The sequence below is a fragment of the Mya arenaria genome, chromosome 5 (genome assembly GCF_026914265.1).
Source record: "Mya arenaria isolate MELC-2E11 chromosome 5, ASM2691426v1".
NCBI lineage: Eukaryota > Metazoa > Mollusca > Bivalvia > Myida > Myidae > Mya > Mya arenaria.
The window spans coordinates 48,478,971-48,505,866 of record NC_069126.1 but is presented as its reverse complement, the minus strand read 5'-3'; the positions used below and the strand labels follow the sequence as shown (position 1 = coordinate 48,505,866).

The 26,896-nt window shown below is 34.2% G+C and overlaps 1 protein-coding gene across 1 annotated transcript in view; it reads left to right on the top strand.

The window, feature by feature from the left end:
- LOC128235759 (uncharacterized) overlaps positions 1-26,896 on the top strand; it is a 55,337-nt gene that overhangs the window by 3,430 nt on the left and 25,011 nt on the right. The window contains exons 5-8 of the mRNA XM_052950558.1: positions 10,471-10,585; positions 11,420-11,555; positions 23,179-23,221; positions 24,826-25,086. Of these exons, the coding sequence (XP_052806518.1) occupies positions 10,471-10,585; positions 11,420-11,555; positions 23,179-23,221; positions 24,826-25,086 (555 nt within the window). The remainder of the gene's footprint in view (positions 1-10,470; positions 10,586-11,419; positions 11,556-23,178; positions 23,222-24,825; positions 25,087-26,896) is intronic.

The following is a 26,896-nucleotide window of genomic DNA, read 5'->3' as shown; positions in this document are numbered from 1 at the left end:
ACCGGGGAGGTGGGCATTTTTAGTAATGTTTCTGTTCTTTCAAGTGTTAATATGGGTCATATCTGGTCAAAACAGGTCAAATAATAAGACAACATTTTTGTGTTAAGGTTTCCTATTCCTGTCATGAAATTAACAGTACATTCTATCTTAAGAAGTGAACATTGGTCATCTTGGGTCAAGACTACGTCAAATATTTAAACAACATTCGCCGTTATATACACACTACAAGCAAGGGAAACTGCGTTTAGAAAAATACAGCGTGAAGCTATTGAAGCTCACAAAAAATCATACTTAGACGAGCTTAACAAAACGGCAGAGTTGGACTACAAACTGTTCTGGAAATTCCTTCGGTCAAAAATCACCAAGGGTCAAACGTCTGCTCAATTATTATCTAAAACAAAATTTCATACACTAAAGAAAAGGTTACATAATTATTTATGCACCACTTTTCCAACGTTTTTAGCTGTCAAATAGTCAAGATGCCCTCAGTTAACATGACGCGGCCGACCTAAAGAGCTTTCTAAACGAAAATAGCGAACATCGAGGGCCCTTCCATTTCAGCTCACCTTAGCTGTAGTACGAGGGTGAGCTATTAGAATCGATGAATGTCCGCCGTCCGTCACCTGTCGTCCGTCCACACTTAGTTTGTTTACACTCTAGAGGTCACATTTTTGTATCAATTGTCACGAAACTTGGTCAGGATGTTTGTCGCAGTTTTTTCTCTGAAAAGTTCGAATATGGGTCATCTGTAATGAAAAAACTAGGTCACAGAGCTAAAGTCTTGTTATCACACTCTAGAGGCTACTTTTTTAGCCCAAATATCTTGGAAATTTGTCAGAAAGGTTGTTTCGTTGATTTCTAGCTCAAGTTCGAAAATGGGTCATCTGGGGTCAAAATCTAGGTCACAGAGCCCAAATATGGAATAACGCTTGTTAACACTCTAGAGGTAACATTTTCAGCCCAAATATCCTGGAAAATTGTCAGGTTTGTTATGATAGTTTTTAAGTCAAGTTCGAATTTGGGTCATCTTTTTTTTGTATTGTTATTTTATTGTTTTTAAATCATTGAAGATACTTGACATATAATAGTTCCACCTATGGTGTATGGAAGGGCAGACAGGCACCATCCAGTATGTAGTCGTTTACTGTTGAACCCTTTGTCCAATCATGACCAAATGTTGTCAGAATGTTTATTAAACGTGTTTGATAATTAGAAAAATTGCTGTAGTTACCCGAGAGTTATTGCGCTTTAATTATAGAAATTACCTAAAATTGCTCTTGTCCCATCAATTACAAACATTTACTCAGGTGAGCGATATAGGGCCATTTTGGCCCTCTTGTTTTCACTTCCCTTCTCGCCGGAAGAAATAAAAAAAGGTCACACAGGCACTCGCCAAACACAAATGCTCCGGTCATAATAGTATACTGAACGAATATGTATTACTAGGTGGGCCAGCAATAATAAGAGCGCTCACATTCTTTTGCAATACAATAATTAAGCACAAGTCAACTCCAAACGCATGGAAAACAAGCGTCTTGGTACCGATTTACAAAGACAAAGGTAAGGATAAGCACGAACCCATGAGCTCCTGGCCAAAATAATATACGCCAAGTCACTATTTCCTAGTCCCCAACACAAAGGGTTTCAAAAGGGTCACTTGACAACATCATTTAAATTCCAGGCTGTTGACAATGGAAGTCACGTGTTCGTGGCATGTCTAGATCAAAAAGCTGCCTTAAATACAATCCGACGCCCTGTACACTTACTTAAACTAAGTAGACTTGGTATCGAGGGTAAACACCTACGGATAATCCAATTGTCATACGAATCCTTCAGATGTATTATCCACGTCGGTCATGGCTTAACAACAGACGCCTTCGACGTCGTAGGTTGCGTCAGACATGGTAGGGTACTTTCCACTTTCTTCTACCTGGTGTATTTAGACGCGTTATAACGACGTCTTTTCAGTTGCCGTTATGGGGCACACATTCTGTCAGTATAATCCCGAAGTCCCGCATTTGCAGACGATATATCACTCGTCGCATTTTGTCATTTCGACCTGCGCCCCCCAAATCCTTATCATGTACGGTGAGCATATTATTCAACAAGTCACATCCACTACTCATCTAGGTATACTGCATGATTCAAACTTAAAACTGCACGGACGCACAACAAAACGCATTCAAAAAGCAAAAAATGCCCACTTCTCAACGGTCGGGCAGGGTGTTTACCCTTATAGAATAGGTCCTCTCGTTTCATGCAGCTTATACCAGAAGATAATAGTCCCGATAACACTTAAAAGCTCAAAAATATGAAACAACATGACCATAAATGACACAAACACAGTCGATCGACTTCAACACTCTGTGGCAAAGAAAGTGTAAACTTTCTCTTGCAAGTCAGATCTGATATGTCGGAATATATGTTCGGACCTAACCGCCTATGTAGCCAGATCGATAAACGCAAACTGATGTTTTTGTATAAAAGTTTTAATTTGTCTCAACATTGTATAACGAAAGAGACTTGCATCAGAAAATAGTGTATGCATTTAGAAGTCAATAACTCTGTTAAACTTGGTTTTATCCCTGATGTATGCTGAATACTCACAAAGTACTACTTGAACTTTTCACTTAATAAGTACCTTAAGCATCCTTTAATTACTACTCAACACGACATGGAAAAGGATTGTTAATAACTCGGTCAAACTATTAGAACTCAATTGCTGGGAAAGTCGCACCGTAAATGACTGTGACTTAATAGTGTTTCGAATCCTCATCCTATAGTCTCGCCATCTATAATACACTCTGCTTCCAGAAAATGTGTATTCAGAAAGACTCTCAGGGTTATAGCAAAATATAAGTGTAGATCAGCTGTGCTTGCGACCAAGATTTGCATTAAATGTGACGGGATATACCAGGAAGAACTGACACATGTTCTATGTGAATGTAAAACTACACCAGTCGAAAAAGCAAACTTACAAATCAACACAGAAACTATCAACCACGACTTTTGTGACACACTTTCTTCTCTGGAAAGCTTCACGTGGTGTTTAAAAGTTTTTGGGGCTCCAATCGAGCCACTACTGGAAACAAACCATCACGTCGATTTTTTGAAATTATGTTTTAAATTTATAACACGCTGCTGAAACAAAAACTTTTACTAACTTTTCCTTAGTAACATACAACAAACTGACATGTTTCATAAAGAAATGTTAAGCTACTTTTGGATCAATTAATCCATGTTCATGCTATCTTGATAACATAAATAATATTATTGATGCTATAACTCGCTGCTGTAAATCTCGGCTATCAATGTTTGTATATAATTATGCTGAATATCTCTAGCCATGGGGGAATAAAGATGTTGATTTGAGTTCAGTTTAGTTGTGTAAAAGTTTCTTATTCCTTTTATAGATTAAACAAAACTTCAGCATCTTCACGAATCACAATCAGACTATTTATCAGAACGATTTTAAGACCAGTTGAGTAAGGGTCATCTCGGATCTGAAACTAGGTCACCAGGTCAAATCAAGAAAAAAAGCGTTCTCAAATGCTTATTTGTATGAAACTCGGTCAGAATGTTTTCAGCATGATATCTAGGACCAGTGGGAATATGGCTCACCTCTGATGAAAAACAAGGTCAAATTGAAAAAAAAGCGTGTCGCAAACATCCGGCTTCAATTCGGTTTTTGCATTAACACCTAGTAAAAAATATAATTTCAGAAATGTTAACCTAGTTGTTCATGTAGTTATACTACAAAACATTTGCAAAACAAACTAAAGGTTTAATTTCAACAACTATACTAATAAAAGAAGGGGAAAAAAGATGAGATATGTTTGTATAATGTGCAACAGAAACAAGATATTGGGAATCGAAAACCCAGTTCATTATAAATCACATGTATTCATGAAAAACGAAAAGAGTAGACCTTTTAGAGACACGTCAATAGTTAGAAGTCAAGCTATTATGTTTATCTTGTTTAAAGGCAAATTCAGTCATGTTGTCAACAAGAAACATACAACGTCACAAGGTAACACAGCAAATATTGAGGTAACCGGCTTTGTACGGTCAGTGAAAACTTTAGTAAGAAAACACCGAGACTTGAGTCGGTTGTTAAGCGCATAACCTTACCCAAACAGTTTACATTAAATGTATCAGTACGAGCTAAAACGCGCACGTCAACAGACTGAAATAGTCTTTATCATATGAAGCGTTGACACACTTCAACCAATATTGATATCATTGGAATGAAAAACAAATTTCCTGATTCTTTAGTTTTTGTCACATAGATTAAAAACATAAATGATAAATAAGCAAGAATACATGAAAAACTGATACTGCTAACGTTTATAGAAATAAGAACATTATTAGAAAGTTCCATTTAATTTACAGTTGCTATATGTTCTGTTTAAAATATAAGAAACCTGTGTCGTATTTAAGCTGATATATATATATATATATATTGTTAAATAATTCTTAGCAAAACAGAATACAATAATCAGCTTTGTTATATGGTTTAAACAAGAACCCAACCTATCAGGTGTATCTCCGGTCAGGAGCACCCATTTTGTAGTAAGTGTCACTATGACCTTGACCTTGTACCTATTAACCGCGAAATCAAAAGCGCTCGTCTACTGACCTTGACCAGTAAGCATATAAAAGTTATAGACCTTAACAAGCCATTCCATTCTTATGTTATTGTTAGGAAATGAAAGTGTGTCGCTGACGACGACGCGGACGACGACCATGAACAAACTTATCTACATAAAACTGTGCCTGCCATCCTTTGTAGGCGACACATAACGTATAACCTTTACTCCATGATTATTTTGGTAAATATAGCTTTGTTTAACATTATTTATAACATAAGTTAGTTATTATCATTATTGTTGGTTAATGTTTTATAACACACCTATTTCAATGATGACATTAGAACATATTTAGCAAACACTTATGACCGTTACAGAAGCATAGCATGCTATATAGTACATGCCACAGACAATATAAAACATAGATTCATAGTTTAAGCATTACTTTTATTACTACATGAAATAACTACACAAGGCGAGAAAAACAAAAAGAAAGCGCACACTTAAATTCCATATTTTATGCATTGTTCTTTTGAATGATTACATGTATTCATAATATATATAAGCTTCATACTCAACAAACTTACATGTGCACACAAAACCGTGGGAAAATATGTCTGTTTACTTTATCAACACTGAAAAAACGTCAGTGGCGTCCTTTTGTACATAAGTGGTTATTTTGTGTGTGTATTGCGATATGTCTTAGGTAAAATACTTCCGAAGATCATCCGCAGGTAAGTGCTATCGAGCTTGCAGGTACTTTCGTAAACAATGCCTGTTCCGAAATAATTATGAAACGTTTTGGGACCCTCTGATTTTCACGTAAAACAATTTGTATAGTAAAAGTCATGATTATAACAAAGTATGTTGTCCTAATAACAATACACCCATGCTGTTGTTATTTTATACGTTTCCGAAATACGTGTAAAATAACACAGCATTTATCAAATTAAGTTGACATTTGAAAGTCCACTTAATTATTGAACCATAATTACTTTTTTGAAACAAGAGCAGGGGAATTACTTATCCCATAGACGATTGCAAATCAATATAAACCATTACTCGGAGGAATTACCGGCCCATCGACGATGAATCGACCATTGCGCCATCACAATTAATTATATGTGTTTCCATTCTTTTAATATTTGGCAATTACAAAACGGCCACCTACAATTTTCATACGCCCGTTTTCAACAAGTTGACGTTTAAGGGATTCACCTGCAACGGGCGGGATTACAATCTCCACTAAGTTGTCCGTGAGAAGTTTTTGTTCGATTATCACCAAACTTTGACAATAGGTGTATGAGCAGAATATCTCGACCAAGTGACATACCCAGCAATGTCGCTCAATTCACTTCAGATGCCTTTAAATTGCTTTTATACACACATTCAATGTTGTTGGCGCTGTTACGCGAAGAGTTTCGTCCAATAGGCATTAAACGTGTGTGTGTGTGTGCGTGCGTGCGTGCGTGCGTGTGTGTGTGCGTTCATGCGTGCGTGCGTGCGTGCGTGTGTGTGCTTGTGAGTGTGTGTTTGTGGGGTGTGGTCAAGTTAGTATCTTTGATTGATTATTCATTTCTCTTCACATGTCATCAATGTCTCGATCAACCAATCACAAAATCAATCATGAACTAAAACATATACTTTTTTGACGCTGAAAAAACCCCAATATACACTTTAATCAGATTGTGTTCACGCAAGACGTATTGTGAAATATGTTATGTCTAGGTTTTCATTTATTAAATTAATCAGTCACTGAATAAATAAACAGATTGACTTAAATATCCGCTCTTTTGCCATAAAGTTAATTAAAAGCACACTTAATTCAGTAGTGAATCAGGGAACAGTGAATATAAATAGGACTTAGGATGTACTTGCTATGACTAAATTAAATATATGCCATTGGGTAAAATTGAAATGTTATCATAATTACAAATCATATTTTTCCAACACAACTCCATTTATTTTGGTATGAAATTCAAAGCTTTCTTAAATAAAGCAATAATTGATCTACATGTAAACCTGTGTATGTTCTCTGTATATATATTTAAGACACACTGTTTAAACATTTGTATAAAAACATGAAAATTTTACCCTCTGGTGATATATTATATAAATGTGGTTGCCATGGTAACGATTTTCCTGAAATTTAAAGAAAATAATGTTGTTTCTATAGAAAGTCAATTTTTAGTCATAAATTATTTATAATATAAGTTCATGCCCTAAAGTAACAACTTTTTTGAAGCATTCAAATAATACTTAGTACACATGTTAAACATGTATTATTGATAACATTGATCATTGAATATTTCATCTTCAAGTTTTGAATAAGCATCGTGTTGTTTTGAAAGGCAAACTTTCACTCCAATGAGATGAAAGTTTATTTTTTTAATATATATGAAGTTGAGATGATTATATATACAAAATGATTACCATAGCAACATCAATAAACTAATATGAACTAAGGCGCTGCCTCTACGGGCTTGAAGTGTTATTGCCGGAATCGTAGTTCTTTTTATGAAACACGTGTTCTACAATACATCGCGGCCGGCATATTTGGCCCCTCGGGCCATCAAGAACAACTAGCTGTTTTATATAGACAAGTCGAAAAACTTTTCAGTACATGTTCTTTAAAGTTAAGCACAGAGCCTTAATTTATGAATATTCATATGGCAAGGACGAAGAGGCTTTTTTGAATGTGCTTTTCAGCTGTATAATTATTTTGATATCGGGTCTACACTCCAGTTACCAGAAAACCATTTTTGGAAGAAGTAAAAGATACAGACCATTATTTGTCCATGATTTAATGAATACTAGTATGATAATACAGGCATATCTCCATTGTTCGCCATCTTCGTTGCCACATACTTTGCATGATCTCTCAGTATTTTGATTAGTAATTAAAACCATAGTGAAAGAAATCGGCTATTAAAAGTAGTGTGAAGGAAGTCGTTCCTATTACCAGATGTAAATCCTTATAAGTATTGGTCTTTCACACCTTCCATTAAGTAAGCAGTAAGTATTTCACCGTTTATTTATGAGTCCTTAATTTACATAGATACACTTTCTACATATATTTATAAACTAAAGCTATAAAATATAAGATAAATATGCACATGGCCATTGTAAATGAGTAATTTGATATTCATACAGTTATGTTGCAGTAGACAAACTATTAATTATTATAAACAAGAACTAGGTAGCATAAAATTATAATGAGGATAAAACATGAGCATTCAGCTGATACTGAAGACATTTTAAAAAAAAAGTAAAAGATGAGTATATGGTCACCATATTGCAAGAACTCAATATCTGCTTCTATATCTATATGCAGTTATTGAGTTATTGCACTAAGGTGATTTATTATATTCTTGTAACAATAACATTCAATACTTATATTTGAAGATTTAACTTCAGCACTATCCATTTCATAAAATATGTAGATTTAACTGCAACATCAGTAAAACATTCCTTTGACCAAATGCATGAGTATAATCCCTGATTAACAGTAAATAAAGCAATTCTTTTTAATATCACATGTCAAAAGCATTATCACTTTAGAAAAAAAACTAATACAGAAAAAAATAAAAATAAAATAATAGTTAAGGAAAAATATGAATGCAATAAATTGCCCATTGAGGTCAAACATAAGAACATTACTCAACTTTTATTAAAACTTCATTTTTTCAAACCATTTAAAGATTTAAAGTTTACTTCCATTTTCAAAAACTAGTAACTAGTATATTTTAAAGCACATTTCAATATCTGCAATATATTTCCATCACATAAGTGTTTCGTTTATAGTAAATATAATTTAAGAATACGTCTGTAATTAGAAAATAAATATATAAAAAAGTAACAGAAAAAATGCATGGATTTTTTTTTTAATTGATAATGAAAACAAAAGTGAGCCTTACAATTTTCAACAAAAATGTTTTATTATTTGAATGTGGAGGGCAACATAAGTGAATGAATAAGTTAATGCTAAAATATATTTAAGGCCTATACTAAGAATAACTGATAATCTATTGAAAAATAATGGATTGAAAGTGACTACATGGTCTTAATCAAGCAGTGTAATGTACATGTTTGTCATGATTAGAAGTTGTTAATAACTTTCCTGCTTGTACATGAACTAAAGCAAGTACTTTTTGCTTTTGATTGTTTTCCTTTAAAGCATTGATATATAATAAAGAAAAATCCACTAATTTGATGTTGTCATTTCTGCACACACTTGATCATGGAGGAAAATATTAAAATGCCATAAAAGTTTTGCTGTTTCTTAAACCTGCACTCTCACAGATTTACTGTTTTGACAACTTCTTTTATTCTTTGTCTTGGAATAATATTATTTTTGTAAATATCTGCTTACCAGTGATGAAAGACTGCTGACAAAAGATCAGATCGCAGATTGTCATATTTCCATTCCAAATTTAATGTTTTATGACTTAAACCGTTACTAACGGTTTAATAAAATCCATAAAACATAGTTTTTGGGACGGTAATATGAAAATCTGCGATCTGATCTTTTGTCAGAAGTCTTTCATCATTGGTTTGCAGATATTTATGCAAAAACTTGTTCGTTCAAAGACAAAAAAATAAAAAAAAGTTGTCAAAACGTTAATCTGTGAGAGTGCAGCTTTAACATCAGATATATCACAATAAATGGAGAAAAAACCCAGGTATCTACGGTGGCATAAAAGTGACATTAGCATTTTTTTTTTTTTTTTTTGGTTTTTCATACTTATTTTTTTTGTTTTTCATACGTAATTTTTTTGTTTTTCGTACATATTTTTTTTTAGTTTTGCATACATATTTTATTTTAGTTTTGCATACATAATTTATTTTAGTTTTGCATACATATTTTATTTTAGTTTTGCATACATAATTTATTTTAGTTTTGCAGACATATTTTATTTTAGTTTTTCGTACATATTTTTAGCCAATCAAAACAGCCGTTACATCTTATAGTAATAGTTATCTCCCATAGTATAAATTACGCCATTTCCTTGTTCAAAATTGATGATGAACACACACAGTGACTTCCCTTAGTATAGAATAAGCCATTAATGTATACTCGGTATACACGATGAGGTCTCAAATCGAGGAGTTTCTACGAAGGCGAGGCGTTGACTCTTCGACACTGACACGAATGACCGCGGATAAGTTAACTTGTTCCGAGGAATATATAAATTATTTTAATAATATAATAGTAATTGTGGTTTCTAAACCGTTGAGCCACAAATAATGATTAAAGGCGTCTACTCAGTATGTGACGTAAAAAAATAATTATGTAAACAATCTTATTATTTAAATTTAGTATAGATAGTTCTGATGTATAAAAGCACATAGGAAGGATGCATGTTAGTCTAATTTATTAGACTCTTAAAGGCTTGTATTAATTTGATCATTCATTTCTCGTCATTCTGATATTTTTTTAATTTTAAATTTATTGCTAGTCGGTCTGACCACAGAAACTTGATTACACAGTCTAAGTTTATAATATCTGACTGCCACGCCCACTTTAAGAAATGTCAAAAACATGAGCCTCAAAAGTACACCTTTGACGCCAACACCAATTTCATAAGTAAAATATCACCCCAAGTCAAGCACATGGACATAGGATACAAATATCAAGGTTTTATTTTTTTTAATTTTACCTCTGTCTTTATTCTACACAAGATACCTGACTCACAATGTTTACATTCTGATGCATGCATTGTTTCAAAATAGATTCCTAACACAAAACTATTACTTACCGGCAAAATCTTGGTATCATTCGATGAATGAACAATTTGTCTTTCTGTCGCCACAAAGTACCTGGCTATCAGTACAGTAATGAATCAGAAATTTACGTTTATTACTCATACGATGTTCTTAGGTCATTTACAGTTACAAACTCCGATTGGTCGCATACGACCTGCGTAAGGTCACCTTGCTATGCCCTAACATTTGAACCACACGATGTTCGCACGGGAACCGTGAGGCAAGCTACGGTCGGTTTACGATGGTAATTCGGATAAATATATATATGTAATTCATCATTTTATTTTAAAACATTAAATAATATTAGACATACAAGTATTTGACAGTTACTGAAACTGAAAAAAAAGATTTTTGAAAAAATAAACCATTCTTAGAAATGAGATCCTAATAAACGCGAAAAATTCAGATAAACAGTAAAATGGACGTCATTGACCTTTGCCTTAAGGGAATTGGCATTGAGTGTTCACGTGGGTTCACCTAGTAAATAAAGCGATATTTTAATTTATCTTCTATGTGTAAGAATGCAGATGTTATTCATAAAATAACTTTTCTAAGGACATTTATAGACCAGTATGCTTAATAGGTTTGTCTACATTTGGAATGGCAGGACCTTTTTATGTTGACAAAACGTACAAATACATGTTTAATATGTTGATTTTAGTAGCGGTGATGGTAAGACATTAATGTGACCGTGACTTAAGAAAGGGTAAATAGGTTAAAAGGCAAAGCCAAAACCATGGGCCTGTTCCAAACAATTTCGTGACTTAAGAACCCACGGGCTGGTTGGTTCCAAGTTTTGAAGGTTGTGTGTTTTTAACTGCAGCGTACACAATCAATGGCCTTTGTGACAATTTGAGGTAAAGGGCCACTAAGTAATTTTGCTTAGACAGTTAACGGTCAAGAAACTGAGAATTGTGTTTCTTTACATCCATTACTAAAAAAACGGTTTGGTCACAAATGATCCCCGCTATGATTCAGGGTCTTATCGCAGTTTACTTAATATTGTGCAATCATGCATTGGAAATCGGAATTTGCATTTGTTAACAATACTGTTTTTGTTCCAGATTGACCTTGAAGCTATCCTCATGATTAAGGATGAAGATCTAAAATCATACCTCCCGGCATATGGCGATAGAGTTGCACTATTGGCATTTGCAAGGGTATTAAAAAACCCAGAGGAGAATGCTAAGTCAGGCTCTGGTAAGTAATGGATGTCCTACTTTGATGCATTCGAACTTGTCATTCATAAAACTTATAGTGGACAGCATACTTTCAAAAAAGAGAGCCATTCCACAGACAGAGGCGAGGTCACGTGGTTATTGTTAACTTTACAAAAGACACCGGCTTACATGTACCAGTGACCCATATCAGAGGCAACATGGTTGCATAGATCCTTCCTTGGAAAACAAAATTAAATACATGTAAAGTGCGTGCATCACACAATGTCATGCTAGTAAATGTATTATGCATTTTAATCGATTAAATGTCCAAAGAAGGTTCTAAATAACCATAATGTAGACCTAGAATTATAAGCACCATACTGACAACACGAACATCAGCTATAATGACCGATTTAGTTTTTTTTTCAAGGAAGCTTTTATATTCGATTATTCTTAAACCTTGCATTGTACATGTAAACAAGAAGCATTTGATCCCACCGTCTCCTGTTACTTAGCCCATCATCTTTCAAATTAAAACCGATGTTATGGGACGGCCTATTACAGTTCTAATTTGGTAAACGTCTAAAACTGATATTGTTGAAAGCAACGTGATAAAATTAAATCGTTTACATGTTTAAATGTTTGCATAATTGTGATATTTCATAGGTTTAGCGTAGTTTTCATCTCAGAATTTAATCTGTTTAGTAGCCGGGTAGAAAAAACGTAAACGTATACGCATCAGGCAAACCTGTTTTATGCTCCCACTCTGAAAGAGGAGGGGGCATATAGGTTTGACCTTGTCCGTCCTTCCGTCCTTCTTTGTGTTTCCGTCCGTCCGTCCGTCCGAAAACTTGTGTCACGCATAACTCCAAAATTATAAGAGCTTCAGTCATTAAACTGAACATACAGCTATATTGACCATGATGTGTAGTTGTGCCTGGGGTTTTGTTTCGGGCCTCGCCCGTTAAGACCAGAGTTATGGCCCCTTATATATGCTAATATAGTACATTTTCCATGTAATCTTGTGCCGCGCATAACTCCAAAAGAATAAGAGCCTTAGTCATTAATCTTTACAGCTATATTGACCATCATGTGTAGTTGTGCACCTTGGGTTTTGTGTCGGGCCACACCCGTTAACACCAGAGTAATGTACACTTATATATTTCAAAATAATACATTTTCCAGGTAATCTTGTGTTTCGCATAACTCCAAAAGTATAAGAGCCACAGTCATTAAATTTTAATATATATTGACCATGATGTGTTGTTGTGCACCTGGAGTTTTATTTATGGCCACGCCCATTAGGACCAGAGTTATGGCCCCTTACATATATTATTATAATGCATTTACCATGCAATCTTGTGTCACGCATAACTGAACAAGTATAAGAGCCACAGTCATGAATCTTTACAGGTATGTTAACCATAATGTGTAGTTGTGCACCTGGGGTTTTGATTCGGGCCACGCCTATTAAGACCAGGGTTATGGCCCCTTATATATTTCAATATAATACATAAGTGATATTGCTAGTAATTTTTAATAATTTCAATAGACTAAATACCGTTGCTACGAATAATTCTCCATAGCAACCAATAATATTTGATTTTTGCATGTATTCTTGGAAACAGTTGCTATGGAGAACAGTAGATGCATTATAGTTCAACAAAATCAATATATTATGTCTTCACGATGTATTTTCTGTCCATTCAACATTATAATATGACTGTATATTTTAAATCGTTTCCATGACAACTTAAGTCATTGGAACACCGTCCTGGAAAAATACACATTTTCAAGGAAATCAACATTTTCAGCACCTTTTTATCTCATAAAAACCTCATTTTCAATGCAAGCCTAACTACCTTTTTAAAAATTATTAACCACAACAAACTATACCTGCTTAGTGCTTAATTTATTGCAAAAGAACACAATGGTTGCTATGGTTACGACATAAAATAGTGTGGTCACATTCGGATCTCTTTGAACAGTCCAAAGATTGTTCATACTCCGATGAAATGCATCAACGTGCAATTAATTCCTTAGATAAAATACGTGTTTATAGGTTTTTCTGCATGTTACAGGGAGAGTATCATGAATAGTTGCAGCAAGAAACCCTCGAATGCGCGGAGCTCCACCGGGCAACAGGTATGCACAACAGAAGAAGAAGCAGGTTGATAAAGGGTGGCTAAATTGTACACCTTACGGTTGTTACCAACAAGTCCGGTCGCCTAATGATGGTGGTACACGGACACTGTACCTGGACAAAGACTGTTCGATGGAAGATTGCAATACATTAAAACAACATGGCTACAGATGCTTAATATGATGTCACACGTTCAAAATTAGAAATTCAATAGCAGCGCACTCACCGATCGACAATTGTTGTTATTTTCTCGGTAAACTGCGATTGTATAGCTGGAGCTTGATCAACACCATTAAGGTTGATTCAGAAAAGGAAATGACCTCAGAATTTTGAAGTCGCGATGCACTATGCACTTGTGATACAGATAATTAGTACATGAAAATTATGTTCGGAAATACAAACATATTCAGCCGCTTTATATGTATACAAAGATATTTTTGCATGTTTTCCTGTCAGGCCCACGGTGAATAAAAAGGAAAATATGCGAATCTCATACGCCGTTCGAAAATATATTTGGTAGGATGTTTTTACTAAGTTCTTAGTATTTCATATATTTCAGTACAACTTATCATTCCCGTCTGTAATATAAAGATCTACATGTGGTACATTAACAAGGCAGTCTGAAGGACAGCTAAATCCCCTTCCGCAGCGGACATGAATGTGTACTTCTTGACCTTTAACAGACCATGACCTTGATGTTGGGCCATGTATAATATAAGCACATAGTCTCATGATAGTAATTATTTGTGTCAAGTTATTTAAAATCTTCCATAAAGTCAAAAAGTGACTGAGAACATTTAACCTTGTCCTTGGGGGTAGCAACCTGGATGTTGGGTTCTGCACATCATGTCATAATGGTGATCATTTCTGCCAAGTTATTTAAAAAAAAATCAGCCGTTTAAAAGTTATGGAGCTGACACAAAATGTAGACGTTTTAACACTTGACCTTTAAGTTTGACCATGACCTTGGGGGTTACAACCCAAGTACTGCGCTCTGCACATCGTCTCATAATGGTGATCAATTGTGCCAAGTTATTTAAAAAAAAAATTCAGTGGTTCAAAAGTTATGGAGCGGACACGAAAGTGTTACGGGCGGACAGACGGACGGACGGACTGACAGACAGAGGCCATTCCTATAATCCCCTTCCCGCTATGCGGAAGGGGATTAATAAAGGTTGGTACCTTCTTTAAAATATTGTTAACAGAAATTGATGGAATAATTAGCAGTTAGCACTCATGGTGCATAGGTAAATAGGTTACCCATATACTATGACCAATAAGCCGCACTGTCAAATGGAGATGATCTTCATTTTTATTTTCTTGTGTAATGTAACACCCAAGGATCATTCCTGATCAGTTTCTATTTTAAGTTATCGTGGCAAACTTATTTAACGGACCGGAGCGATTTTAGCTATTTTTGTACAGTACCACCCAACAATAACTACTGTATAGTTCCATGGCTCTCTGACCAAGATGCTTAGTTAAGATTTGCTCATGCATCAGCAACAACAATTTTGCTTCTCAAATGCGTATACAGACGTTCTGCCTCGTCAAAAGTGTTTGGGGGGAGACAGTTGTCTGCTGCCATAATGTATGTACACATGTCGTAGACAACTGGGTCGCAGCACACTGTGGACCGGAACTCGACTTGACCACGACAAGCATCAACTTCCTCCCTGGATGCGAAAGACATGTAGTCTCTTATATTCCACAGTTCGGGGAAGTTAAACATTCCATTTGGTTGTCCACATGGAACGTTGGAGTCTCTACAGCGCCGTATTGAATGATTGTTCCACATAGTAACCGCCAATAAAAGCTCGCTCTGAAACATTCGAACTTAAAAGTATAAGCATTTAATTACGCCGCCATATTGAAGTACTGGATAAAAACGTTTCAAAAATTTAGACAATCTTATGCAATGTGATGTAAATGTAATAGTATGTAAACCTCAGTACATAAGTTGTAAGTTATGAATGAATTTTGGATACCGTAATTCCTCCCTTCAGACTTTTTATACAATGAGTCAATTCGTAAAACAAAAACAGTGCATGTCGCAAAAAAATGACTTATAAAATTGGAATACAATTGAGAAGAACAGTCGATCAATACGCATGGTTAATTATATCTATCTATGAAACTATAATAAAACATATCCCTAGATATAACAGGCAAATTTTAGGAAAATCTGTATCCCCCGCCGAAATGACGGTATGATGGTATTCGCACATTAAAGAGGAGTGAGCTACAATGAACACAATTTTTCTTACATACCTAAACTTTCAATTAAAACCAATACTATCATTTACATATGATATTCTTATGAAATAATCCCTGAAGAAGTTGTATTGTTAAACGCCTGTGTGCTTCAGAAATCGCGATCCAATATGTTACAATAATGATAAACGATCGCGATAATTCGTTAATTCGCGATAAAACGTTAATTCGTTATATACAAATTATAGGCAAAACCGAAATCTGTTTGAATAGTATGATCGCTCTCGATGTTTTCTTCCTTTCATTATGGTACTGTTTATAGTTATATTATTAGTTATAAAGATTTTTGACAGGTTATATGGCCCTACTTAAACGGTTGTTTGGAAATATAACCCGAGCCGCTAGGCGATGGTTATATTGCAAACAACCGTTTATATACGGCCATATAACCTGTCAGGAATATTTATAACGAATTAATAATACAGCAAGCATCTTTTTTAGAGAAAAAAAGTTAGATTTCTTTACAAATTGACAGCAGCTGTGTATATATAACTTTATTGCATATCAGACAGGATTATCTACTGTTTACACCGGTGCCCAATGCTAACGATCTAAGTATTCTATGCAAATGGCGCATGCTTACGGAGATTCCGTGACATTCGTACAATACCTGCATAATATCTCTATACCTTAGCCCTTCGCGAAAATATTGAGATATCAGTAAATCTCTTTCATCATCCATTTTGACCAAGGAAATGGCGTGATTTATACTATGGGAGATAACTATTACTATAAGATGTAACGGCTGTTTTGATTGGCTAAAAAATATGTACGAAAAACTAAAATAAAATATGTATGCAAAACTAAAATAAAATATGTATGCAAAACTAAAATAAAATATGTACGAAAAACTAAAATAAAATATGTATGCAAAACTAAAATAAAATATGTATGCAAAACTAAAAAAAATATGTACGAAAAACAAAAAAAACAAAATATGTAAGAAGAACAAAAAATACGTATGAAAAACAAAAAAAAATAAGTATGAAAAACAAAAAAAAATTTTTTTTGCAAATGTCACTTTTATGCCACCGTAAGTATCACACATGTCAGAAAATAAATTACATAAAAGCTGTTTAATTTCGGATAAAAAAAGGATAGAAACTCTATCGCTAAACTATGACAAAAACAGTGCTATTACTTTGATATAAAGTCTTCTTGACGTTTTTGTTCTGAGTAATATCCCAAAATATGACATTATATATTGCATGGCTTCCAGTGTGACAGTACAGTATTTACCCGAATGTTGACAGTATGTACTGTCACACTGGAAGCCATGCAATATTTATTTTATTATACCGAACACAGTTACATTTATATACATATATAAGATTTTTACCATAACACAACTTTCGAGTTTAATCAATTCATTCTGTAATTATTGTTTGTTTACATTAGCTGTCATTTTTTGGTAATGTCATTTAGAAATAAGGCAAACACCGGTTGTAAACAGATTCACAATACATTTTAATACATGTAAGCAATTTTCATTGTTCCACAGGCAATGATTTTTCCAATTTTTACACTGAAAACTATCAGTTTTTGCAATACAGTGTCAAATTATGTTAAGCTCTATGCCAGCTATTTCTTCTCTTTCATTCAACTTTAATAAAATATTGATACTTGAACACAAGCACTCTTTTTTTCTGTATTCACATCCGGATCTTGGTCAATGGGGGGCAGATAACTGTGGTCTTGATTGAGCTTATTGAAGCAACAGTTTTTTAGAAACATACTTCAAAACGCCTATAGTTCAACTTCAGGCTATATGCAGGCTATATGCAACACATACTGAAAGTTTAACAATGATATTTCAAACACTAAATGAATGAGACAAGTATTAGCACTTGTGGTATTTTCATAAAAAAGCAGAAACAGCCATTTCCCTCAAATGATAAGCCCCAAACCTTTGAAGAGCCATTATTTCCTTATGCTTTGGAATAATTTGACCAAGTAAAGTTTTCCTTGTAGCTTTCAATAGTGTCTATAGAACAGACCAAAATGGCCTGCCTACTCTTAACATTTTTTTCTAAGCAAAATAAGGTTTTTCCACTTCATCAGCTTAAACTGAAATGCTTCAACTTGTCAAAATTTTGCTTTTCTGGTCAACTTATATACAAAGGTAACAGAACTGTTCAGTTTAAGAAAAGAAATTTAGTGATTATGTGTTTATAGACAGTCTAAACACCACTATATGCCAAATTGTTTGCTTCTGGGACAAATGGTGCAACAAAGGAAATGGCAAAAAAAACACCAAAACTGAAAGATTCATGACAACTGCTAGTGTTTTCATGTATGAGGTGGCTACATGATGTAGAAAATGCAGAGATAGCATTATTATGCCCATTTTAAAAATCAAAAACAAAAAACTTTAAGTATCTGTTTTGAAGGCTAGATATGGCATTATTAATTCAGAGTACAGCACTTCACCATTGTCTATAAGTTGCTTATTTACACCTGATTTGCTATAAATCTCACTCTTTGGAATCATTTACACATAAACAAGTACTACAGAAATGACTAACATCTTCATTCTTCTGAAATATTGGATTCAGAGCTGCATCTCCTGGATTCAGATTGCAGGTCTACCGCCGCAGCTAACTGGAGCTTATTGGCACATCATGATCTGCAAGCAAGACACAAAAGCAATGTTTTACACTAATAAAACTATCTGCCACTACTGTTAAAGTTTGAAAAAGTCCTGTAAACACTCATTTGAGGCATACACAATCTTTTATGAATCATAAATGTGATAAATATGCAGAAAAGTTCATGAATTCAAGGATTTTCAGGACAATTTCATAAAATATATAGTCTTTTGGACATTTTGCAATCAGGTCTTGACAACTCAAAGGTTAATCTCATCTTATTGAGTACCCAGATGCATTTTGAAAGCATTAAAACCAGACATGCTTAGAATTTCTTCTTACTTGGAGACGGTATTCCTTTCTCGGAAATCCTTGCCGAGAACCGGTATGAAAAACCACACGAGACCACATTTTGACCAGCACTGGTTCTTGTCCTTGAAAATTCCCCTGTGGCTACAGCAACAAGGCTAGCTATTGAAATAAGCAATAAATTAGGGTTTTTAAGACATTTATAATGAATTAAGGTTGTTTTTTTAAATGCATGAAGGGAAAAGGCTCTAATCTTTATGAAAGCGGCTCACTTTTTTTTATTTCTTTTGCCTTGAGAAATGTCAAGTTTTTAAATGTATAAACTGAATAAATGAATGAATATATATGAAAAAAATAATGAATTAATGAAAGGTGGCATTATTTCTTTAAAATAGGGATCTCATTGTGTTAATGTGATTGTTGAGGTAGATGCTTTCTTGTCCATAAGTTGAAAATCATATGCACACTAATGTACCAGTCAATTGTAACCACGCCCCCCCCCCTCAAGTCTGGGGGTATACCGGGGAAAAGGGTTGTGTTTTTACTTTCCAGGTGGCCCCGCAGATTGTTTATAAATGTCTATAAATCACCACAAAGCATATATAATAAAAATGTTTTGAATTTTGCTATGCCTATGCTTTACTATGTTAGAGCTGGCATTGTAAATGACTTGTTAATTTTACATGAGCAATATTGCTTTTTTAGTAATTCATATAGACTGTGTTTTAAGAACAAATTAAGAAGAAAATATTTCTCGACCATATTCTATCTCAAGTCAAAACAGCTGTTAGGAAGAGTAAATTGCACACCTACAAGCATGTTAAAAACTTCTGAAAAATATTGCAAAAACCGCCAATGTTTTTGTGCTGAACTGATGACCCCGCATTTTCTGATTATATGCAGGAGAAAAAAGGTTTTATTAACATTGCTTGTCGGGAGGGGAAACACCCTCCCGAACCCACCCCATTTACATAATTAATAACTTAACTGTCATTTTTTACTTTGTAGGAAATAGTTTGTCTAAAACTGTCTTGCATGCTTATACATGCCTTCAGCTGAATAATTTTGAAAAGAGGATAACTTAAAGAAATTCTGTGCGGAAATATGTGCCAGTTTAGGCACGACATGTCAATACGTTTCATCTCGCCTAAAGGTATCCTTCTGAAAACCTTTGTAAAAAAATCACCAGTAAGACACTGTAGCTCTAGTGTTATCATGTGTTATCATGTGTTATCATGTAATTCTGCCAAAAAGGAACACTGCCTTTTATGGCTGAAACCTCCCCTGGGTTCATAATCTATAATACTCACTTTATAATGCTTGTTGAAACCAGGTCAAGCACGCCAAATTTGATGGTTGTCGGGGTTTTTGTCGGGAGGGGAAACCCCTTCCGAACCCTCCCCTCTAAAACAAATTATGAATTACTTTGATTTCATTATTTATGCTGAAGTGTTTTCATGTAATTTTATTCATACATCTTTATCGCTTAGTATTCGCGAGTCATCTGTCCCACTCTGCCATGACAAATTTTTTTATTCAATAAACATTTTTTTTATTTTTAAAGTGTGTTAAAGTGTGCTTGGGTTAGGACCAGCCGCCGAGTTAGCTCTGAGTAGCTATATAGTTTCGGCTGCGGTGTTGTTATCTTTAATCACCTCACTGGGCATAATTACACTCAGGTTACCCACAATCGTGGCAGCAGTAAAAGAGCAGAAGTGCCTACATGTCGGCCTAAATGGTTAAAGGGACTGTGTCACAGATCTTCTCAGGTTTACCATAAGCATGCACAATGGTTTTAAATGAAACAGGAATGATTTTTTAGATTTAGTTTTCACTACCTAAGTTTTAACATTTGTATTCAATACTTTAATTTTACAATACAATAAACGAAGTACACAATCGCACAGTTAACAGTTAGTTTGGCATGTATAGTGATGAGTCATAAATTATGACCTGAAGGTCATATCTGGATACCGATTGCATCAACTAAGCTTGTTCATTATCCGTAAAAACCAACGTTATGTCATTATGGTGTCCAAACAGCAATGTATGAACGATTGAAGTTACAATAACAAGTATAATTCTCAGTACAACTCACCGTGAAAGCAACGTTAAATTCGTGTTATTGCATCATGATGAAAGTTTCAATGTAATAGCCACATTGAAGGAAGACGTCACGCACACCTGCAATGTGCCTATATGCAAATCATTGTTTACATTAGCTGTCGTAAAATGCGCATAAATACATTTAACTTAATTATTTAGATATCCAGTTTAAACGGTATTTTTAAGATGTGGGGTAAAAAAACAATTGTTATAACAAACCCTGTTCGTTTTGTATTATTATTGCAGAGTTATGATGTTGTATCTTTATATTGAATCCAATATTTAGATCCAAAACGACAAAGCGTGATTAATATTTTGAGTTCTTTATTTTCAGTTGTCTCCAATATGTTTATTTTATAATATGTTTCCAAATACTGAACTGAGTTATTTCTAATAAGCCCTGAAACAAACATAGGACATAACTATAATTAAATTGTGAATAAAACAATGTACACAAATACAAGCAATAGAACACAAGACAAAATACACAAATACAGCGAGTTCCATTAATTCATGTAGGTTATTAAAACCGTTAATATAATTAATTATATGGAACACAATACAAAGAAATTTACAATTCTTGATATACATAAAACACACACACCTAGAGTATAATCTCTAGTAGACTATAATCGTATATACTTCAGTTACTGATGTGGAGGTAGACAGATTTCACGCTCATCCTCTTACATGTTTTATGGTAAAGCTGAAACATGCATGTTAATAAATTTTAAGTTATTTGTTAAAACACCATGTTAAATTCCAGCAATAATATATCTCAAATAACTATTTAAATCTCAATTGCAATACAAGTAGAATAAAAACATAAAAGAAGCAAATACCTTTAATTTGATGTTTTCCCTTCCAATGACATTTTATTAAATTAATTAGAACCATCAAGCCAGAAACCAAAATCAGAAGTGTTCCTGAGAAACATTATTTGGCCGAGGCTCACCAAAAAAAGCTTGAAACAAGACATTTATTGGTTAAAAACTCAGGAAAACATAAACTCATTGGTTGTTAAAAATGGAATGAATATTAATGAGAAAAACATGAAAACCAGTTTGGGAAACAACAATTCTATCTTAATCACATGACTGGTCAGGTGACCGACATCATGAAATAACAGTTAACAGTAAACAATTATCAATGACCACATAAATACCGTAAAGTCCCTAATGATAACACATGCAGGATTATTCATCAAGTCACGAAATATCATAATTCCTCTAAAAGTAACCCTTACTTAATAATGAAAATTAATAAAAAACATTCACATATTATACTATATTACAATGAAATATAATTTCTGGTCAACAAAAGTACTCTTTAGACGTGTATTCATTATATGTGTTATCCACTCCTTTTATGGAAGTGCCGAAGGTGGATTGTACATGTACCTCGGGTATTTCCGTATTGATTTTCATTGGTTAACGGAGGTCAAACCCCGCCCTAAACATGTACCATTTGCTTGCCGGCATGCACGCGCTTTATATGAACAATATATGACGAGCTTTTCTGGTTCTCATTTTCTCGTTTTACGAAATTAAATCATAAGGAGTGTCAAAACAAAAATATAAAAAGCTGGAGCCCTTCAGCAAATGTTGATATTTATTCAAATATCGTCATTGAAGACCACAATTTTCATTAGCGTTTATAACGCGATTGAAAATTAATTACGGATGTGGTGATGCGTGATTGGTTAATTGACATTGTCACGTGGTATTATCAATGTATAACTAAAAGCTCAGCATATCCACCAGTTTTGTTAAAGTCCCGTGGCCCTGTGGACTAGCAGGCTGATTTCTATGTTTTTCTTGACTTTACCAGCGTTGGTTCGAACCCCAGTAAAACCAAAATACTCTTTTATGCTGTACCTGTATTTTTTCTACAACTTCGATATCATAGAGTACAATAATGATAAAACAAGTTTTTTCAGATGCATTACCGGGAAAACTAATTTTTGGTCAAAAACATGAGCGAGTCACTTTAAAGTACATTGCTGCACACTGTTTATTGATATTGATGTTGATATTTAAAAAAACAATATTAGTGTAGTTCTGTAACTGCCGATTAATTCGAGTGCTTAGCAATGCCATTTCTTCCTGTTAATATGGTTGTATAAACAAACATTGAGGTAAAATTAGGTGATAAGTATCTGTGAGGGAAATATCATATTGTGCAAATGAACGGAAAATGAGCGCTATTGAATTGTTATTATGTAGTAAAGTGCTTCATCTCAGAGTTCTGCCATATACCTGCCAAAATGGAGGATAACATAAGAAGGTACATTTGATGTATATAAATTGTTTAATTTATTTGTTTGTAATGTTAAAATCTTGTTATTTAAAGCTTAGAGCATTGCGAAGTTAATTGTACATATGTTTTCGAACACAGTTTTGTTAAATATTTCATTCTAAAACCCACCTTTTGTATCTACTCGTGAAAACAGCGTGGTGCATCTAGTTGTAAAAATGCCTGCTGTTACAAAAATTCCCTGGTGTATCTAATTGTGAACACTGCGATGTGTATATTCTTGTTAACACTGCCTGGTGTATATTTTTGTGAGCGCTACGTGGTGTATCATTTTGTAAAAACTGTATGATGCATCTAGTTGTTAACACAGCCTGATGGATATTTCAGCCTTGTGTATTTCTTGTCAACACTGCGTGGTCAATCTTATTGTGAACACTGTATTGTATATCTACTTGTGAACACAGCGAAATCTCTGTAATTGTGAACACTGTTCGTTTTATCTACTTGTGAACACCAAGTTGTGTATCTATTTGTGAACACTTCATGATTTACCTACTTGTACAATTGCCTGGTGTATCTACTTTTGTACACTGCGTGCTGTATCTCCTTGTGAACACTGTGTGGTGTTTCCACTTATGAAAACTGCCTTGTGTATCTACCTGTGGAGAGAGAGTGGTGTATCTACTTGTAAACACCGTATGGTGTATCTACTTGTAAACACCGTATGATGTATATACTTGTAAACACCGTATGGTGTATCCACTTGTAAACACCGTATGGTGTATCTACTTGTAAACACCGTATGATGTAATTACTTGTGAACACTGCGTGGTGAATCTAACTGTGAACACTGTATGGTTTATTGAATTGTAAAACTGAGTGATATATTCAAATGTAAAAATGTATGGGATATTTCCTTGTGAACTCATTATCGTGTATCTATTTATGAGCACTGCGTTGTGTATCTACTTGTGAACACTGTGTGGTGTATCTACGTGTGAACACTGTGTGGTGTATCTACGTGTAAACACTGCGTGGTGTATCTACGTGTGAACACTGCGTGGTGTATCTACTTGTGAACACTGCATGGTGTATCTACTTGTGAACACTGTGTGGTGTATCCACTTGTGAACACTGCGTGGTGTATATACGTGTGAACACTGTGTGGTGTTTCTACGTGTGAACATTACGTGGTGTATCTACTTGTGAACACTGCGTGGTGTATCTACGTGTGAATACTGTGTGGTGCATCTACTTGTGAACACTGCGTGGTGTATATACATTTGAAAATTGCATTTTGTATCTACTTATGCATACTGTGTGGTATATATACTTGCGGACCTACTTGTTGACACTGCGTGATATATATTTTTAGTGGACACTACCTTTTTTCCGACTTTTGTTTAGTTATCGTTTATCACAAGTGATTATGATTTATCTTTTGAAATTAAATAATCAAATATAATGTGTAGATTGTGTATCCAATAATGTCTCCATTTATTTTGATGATGCATTGCAACTTATATTGATGAACTAAATTGAACTAATTCTGCTACGGCATGACCTGTATAAAAATGTGAAACATATCCAAGCCATAATAAACATATTTTATGTTGATCTTTTGATTACCACAGGAAGATGTCCTCCGTTCGGATGGAGCTCACTCCCGAGGTACCGGAAGGGGAAAGTTCGAGGAAGAATTCCTTGAGGGACGCCATCATCGCCACACACAGGCCAAAGCGGAAGGACTCGGTAGCTCCACTAATATCGCCCACTGACACAACAGATTCCCGCCGGAAGTCGTCGGTCGTCAATCCCGAGATCGTCATTGGCACTGAAAAAGTACGCCGCCTAAGCCGGAAACTCAGCCTAAAACCTCCATCAAATCAATACTGGTAAGTGTCCTCATATTGTGCCATATTTACTTATGCCATAGACTGAGAAAACGACGTTAGAAGCGAAATTTGTTGGATGCACTAATTGAAAAAAAGTTTTTTTTTCATTTCGTTTAGATAATAGACGCGATCAAATTGTTGTTAAATAATTATATTAGAAAAGGCCAGTATTCACTTTAGTTTTGCCTTATGCTGATTGGTTTTAACATTTAAACATAATTGCACCCCTTACTGAGGCTGAAGACATGAGTGAATATGAGACCAGACCTTTGTTACATATATGTAAACCATTTCACATCAAAACTTTTATATTAAATCTTGACATTTAGTATTACACTATCGTTCATGCTTTTTAATGAAATATGGAGTTTTGTTAGTGAAATAACAACAGTGAAAATATCGAATTGTTATTATCATAGCAAAGTAAGGAATGACACTATCAGCTTTAAGAACTACTTATAAAATAAGTTGCTATATCTTCCCCTTGATTACAACTAAACTCATGCCAAAAAATGGAAGTTTAATATTAAAAAAGGTGCATTTTCAAATAAAAGATATTTATCTAAATAAACAACTGATCGATAAAGCTGCTCTCTAATAGACTGACCGTTTTGACAACTTTTATTTGTTGTCTTAGAATTAGCAAGATTTTGTGGAAATGTGAAGAAACCAGTGATATAACACTGCTGACAAAAGATCAGATCTATGTTTAACATATTTACGTTCGAAAAATGATGTTTTATGGCTAAAGGCGTTACTAATGATTTTAAGTTAAATCAATTTTCTGGCAGTTTTCCACATATTAAAGACATCAAAAGTAGAATCAGCTTATTCTGAGACAAAAATGATTAAAGACTGTCAATCTGTGATAGGGCATTTTCAATAATAGAAAATGGCAATCCTCTTTTCAAAAATTTCCTTGAAAGTACGAACATTGGTTTGCGTACAAAAACAAATACAGACAAAAACAAATGCTCGTATAAATTCGATATTATATCATTTATCAAATATCTTTTTAAAAACTGTTGGGTCTCTCCCGCAAAAAATAACTGATAATATTAGTATACCCGACTACGCCTTGTAAACAGCCTAGCGTGGTCTTTTCTCTTTATCTTGAAAACGACCTGTCTGCAAGCGAATCAGACTGATCTCTGACAGTGAAGGGTGATTGAATATCCATTTATCATAACAAACACTCTAAAACTTGAAAACATGTTTAAAATCCAATGTTAATCCACGTTTATTTATCTTACGCGTTCTATCGTTCATGTAGTAAATCCCTGTTTAATGTAAAGATACAATTGTGCGTTTACTGTTATTATGTGCAGCATTGATGCATTAAAAAAAGTTCATCGATGGATGATCATTAAAGGATTGCACTGAAACACGAGTAAAAAATATACTGCAAAATAAATACTTTGGATGACTGTTCTCCACGACTGGCGTACAGATGACAGCTTCGTCATCAGCGAAAAAATCTTTGCGTGAAGGGCGTACGAAGGGAAGCAGCAAAGCAAACACTCTCTTCAAAAGGAGGTAATAAGAAATAAATTAAAACACTAATAAAACTAATGAAACATTTATTTATTTTACTCGGGAGCTTATAAAACAAATATTTTCACTGTAAACTTTGCCACTTTTAAAAATATGTTTTTTAATAACAATCGTGTACTAAAATACGATCTTACACTGAATTCAATAAATATCCTCTGTATGATTTACAATTTCCGTTTTTATTTCGCACATTAAATATATCATTTGCATTTAAAACTGATAAAAGTACTTGATCTACGTCATTTAATATATATTG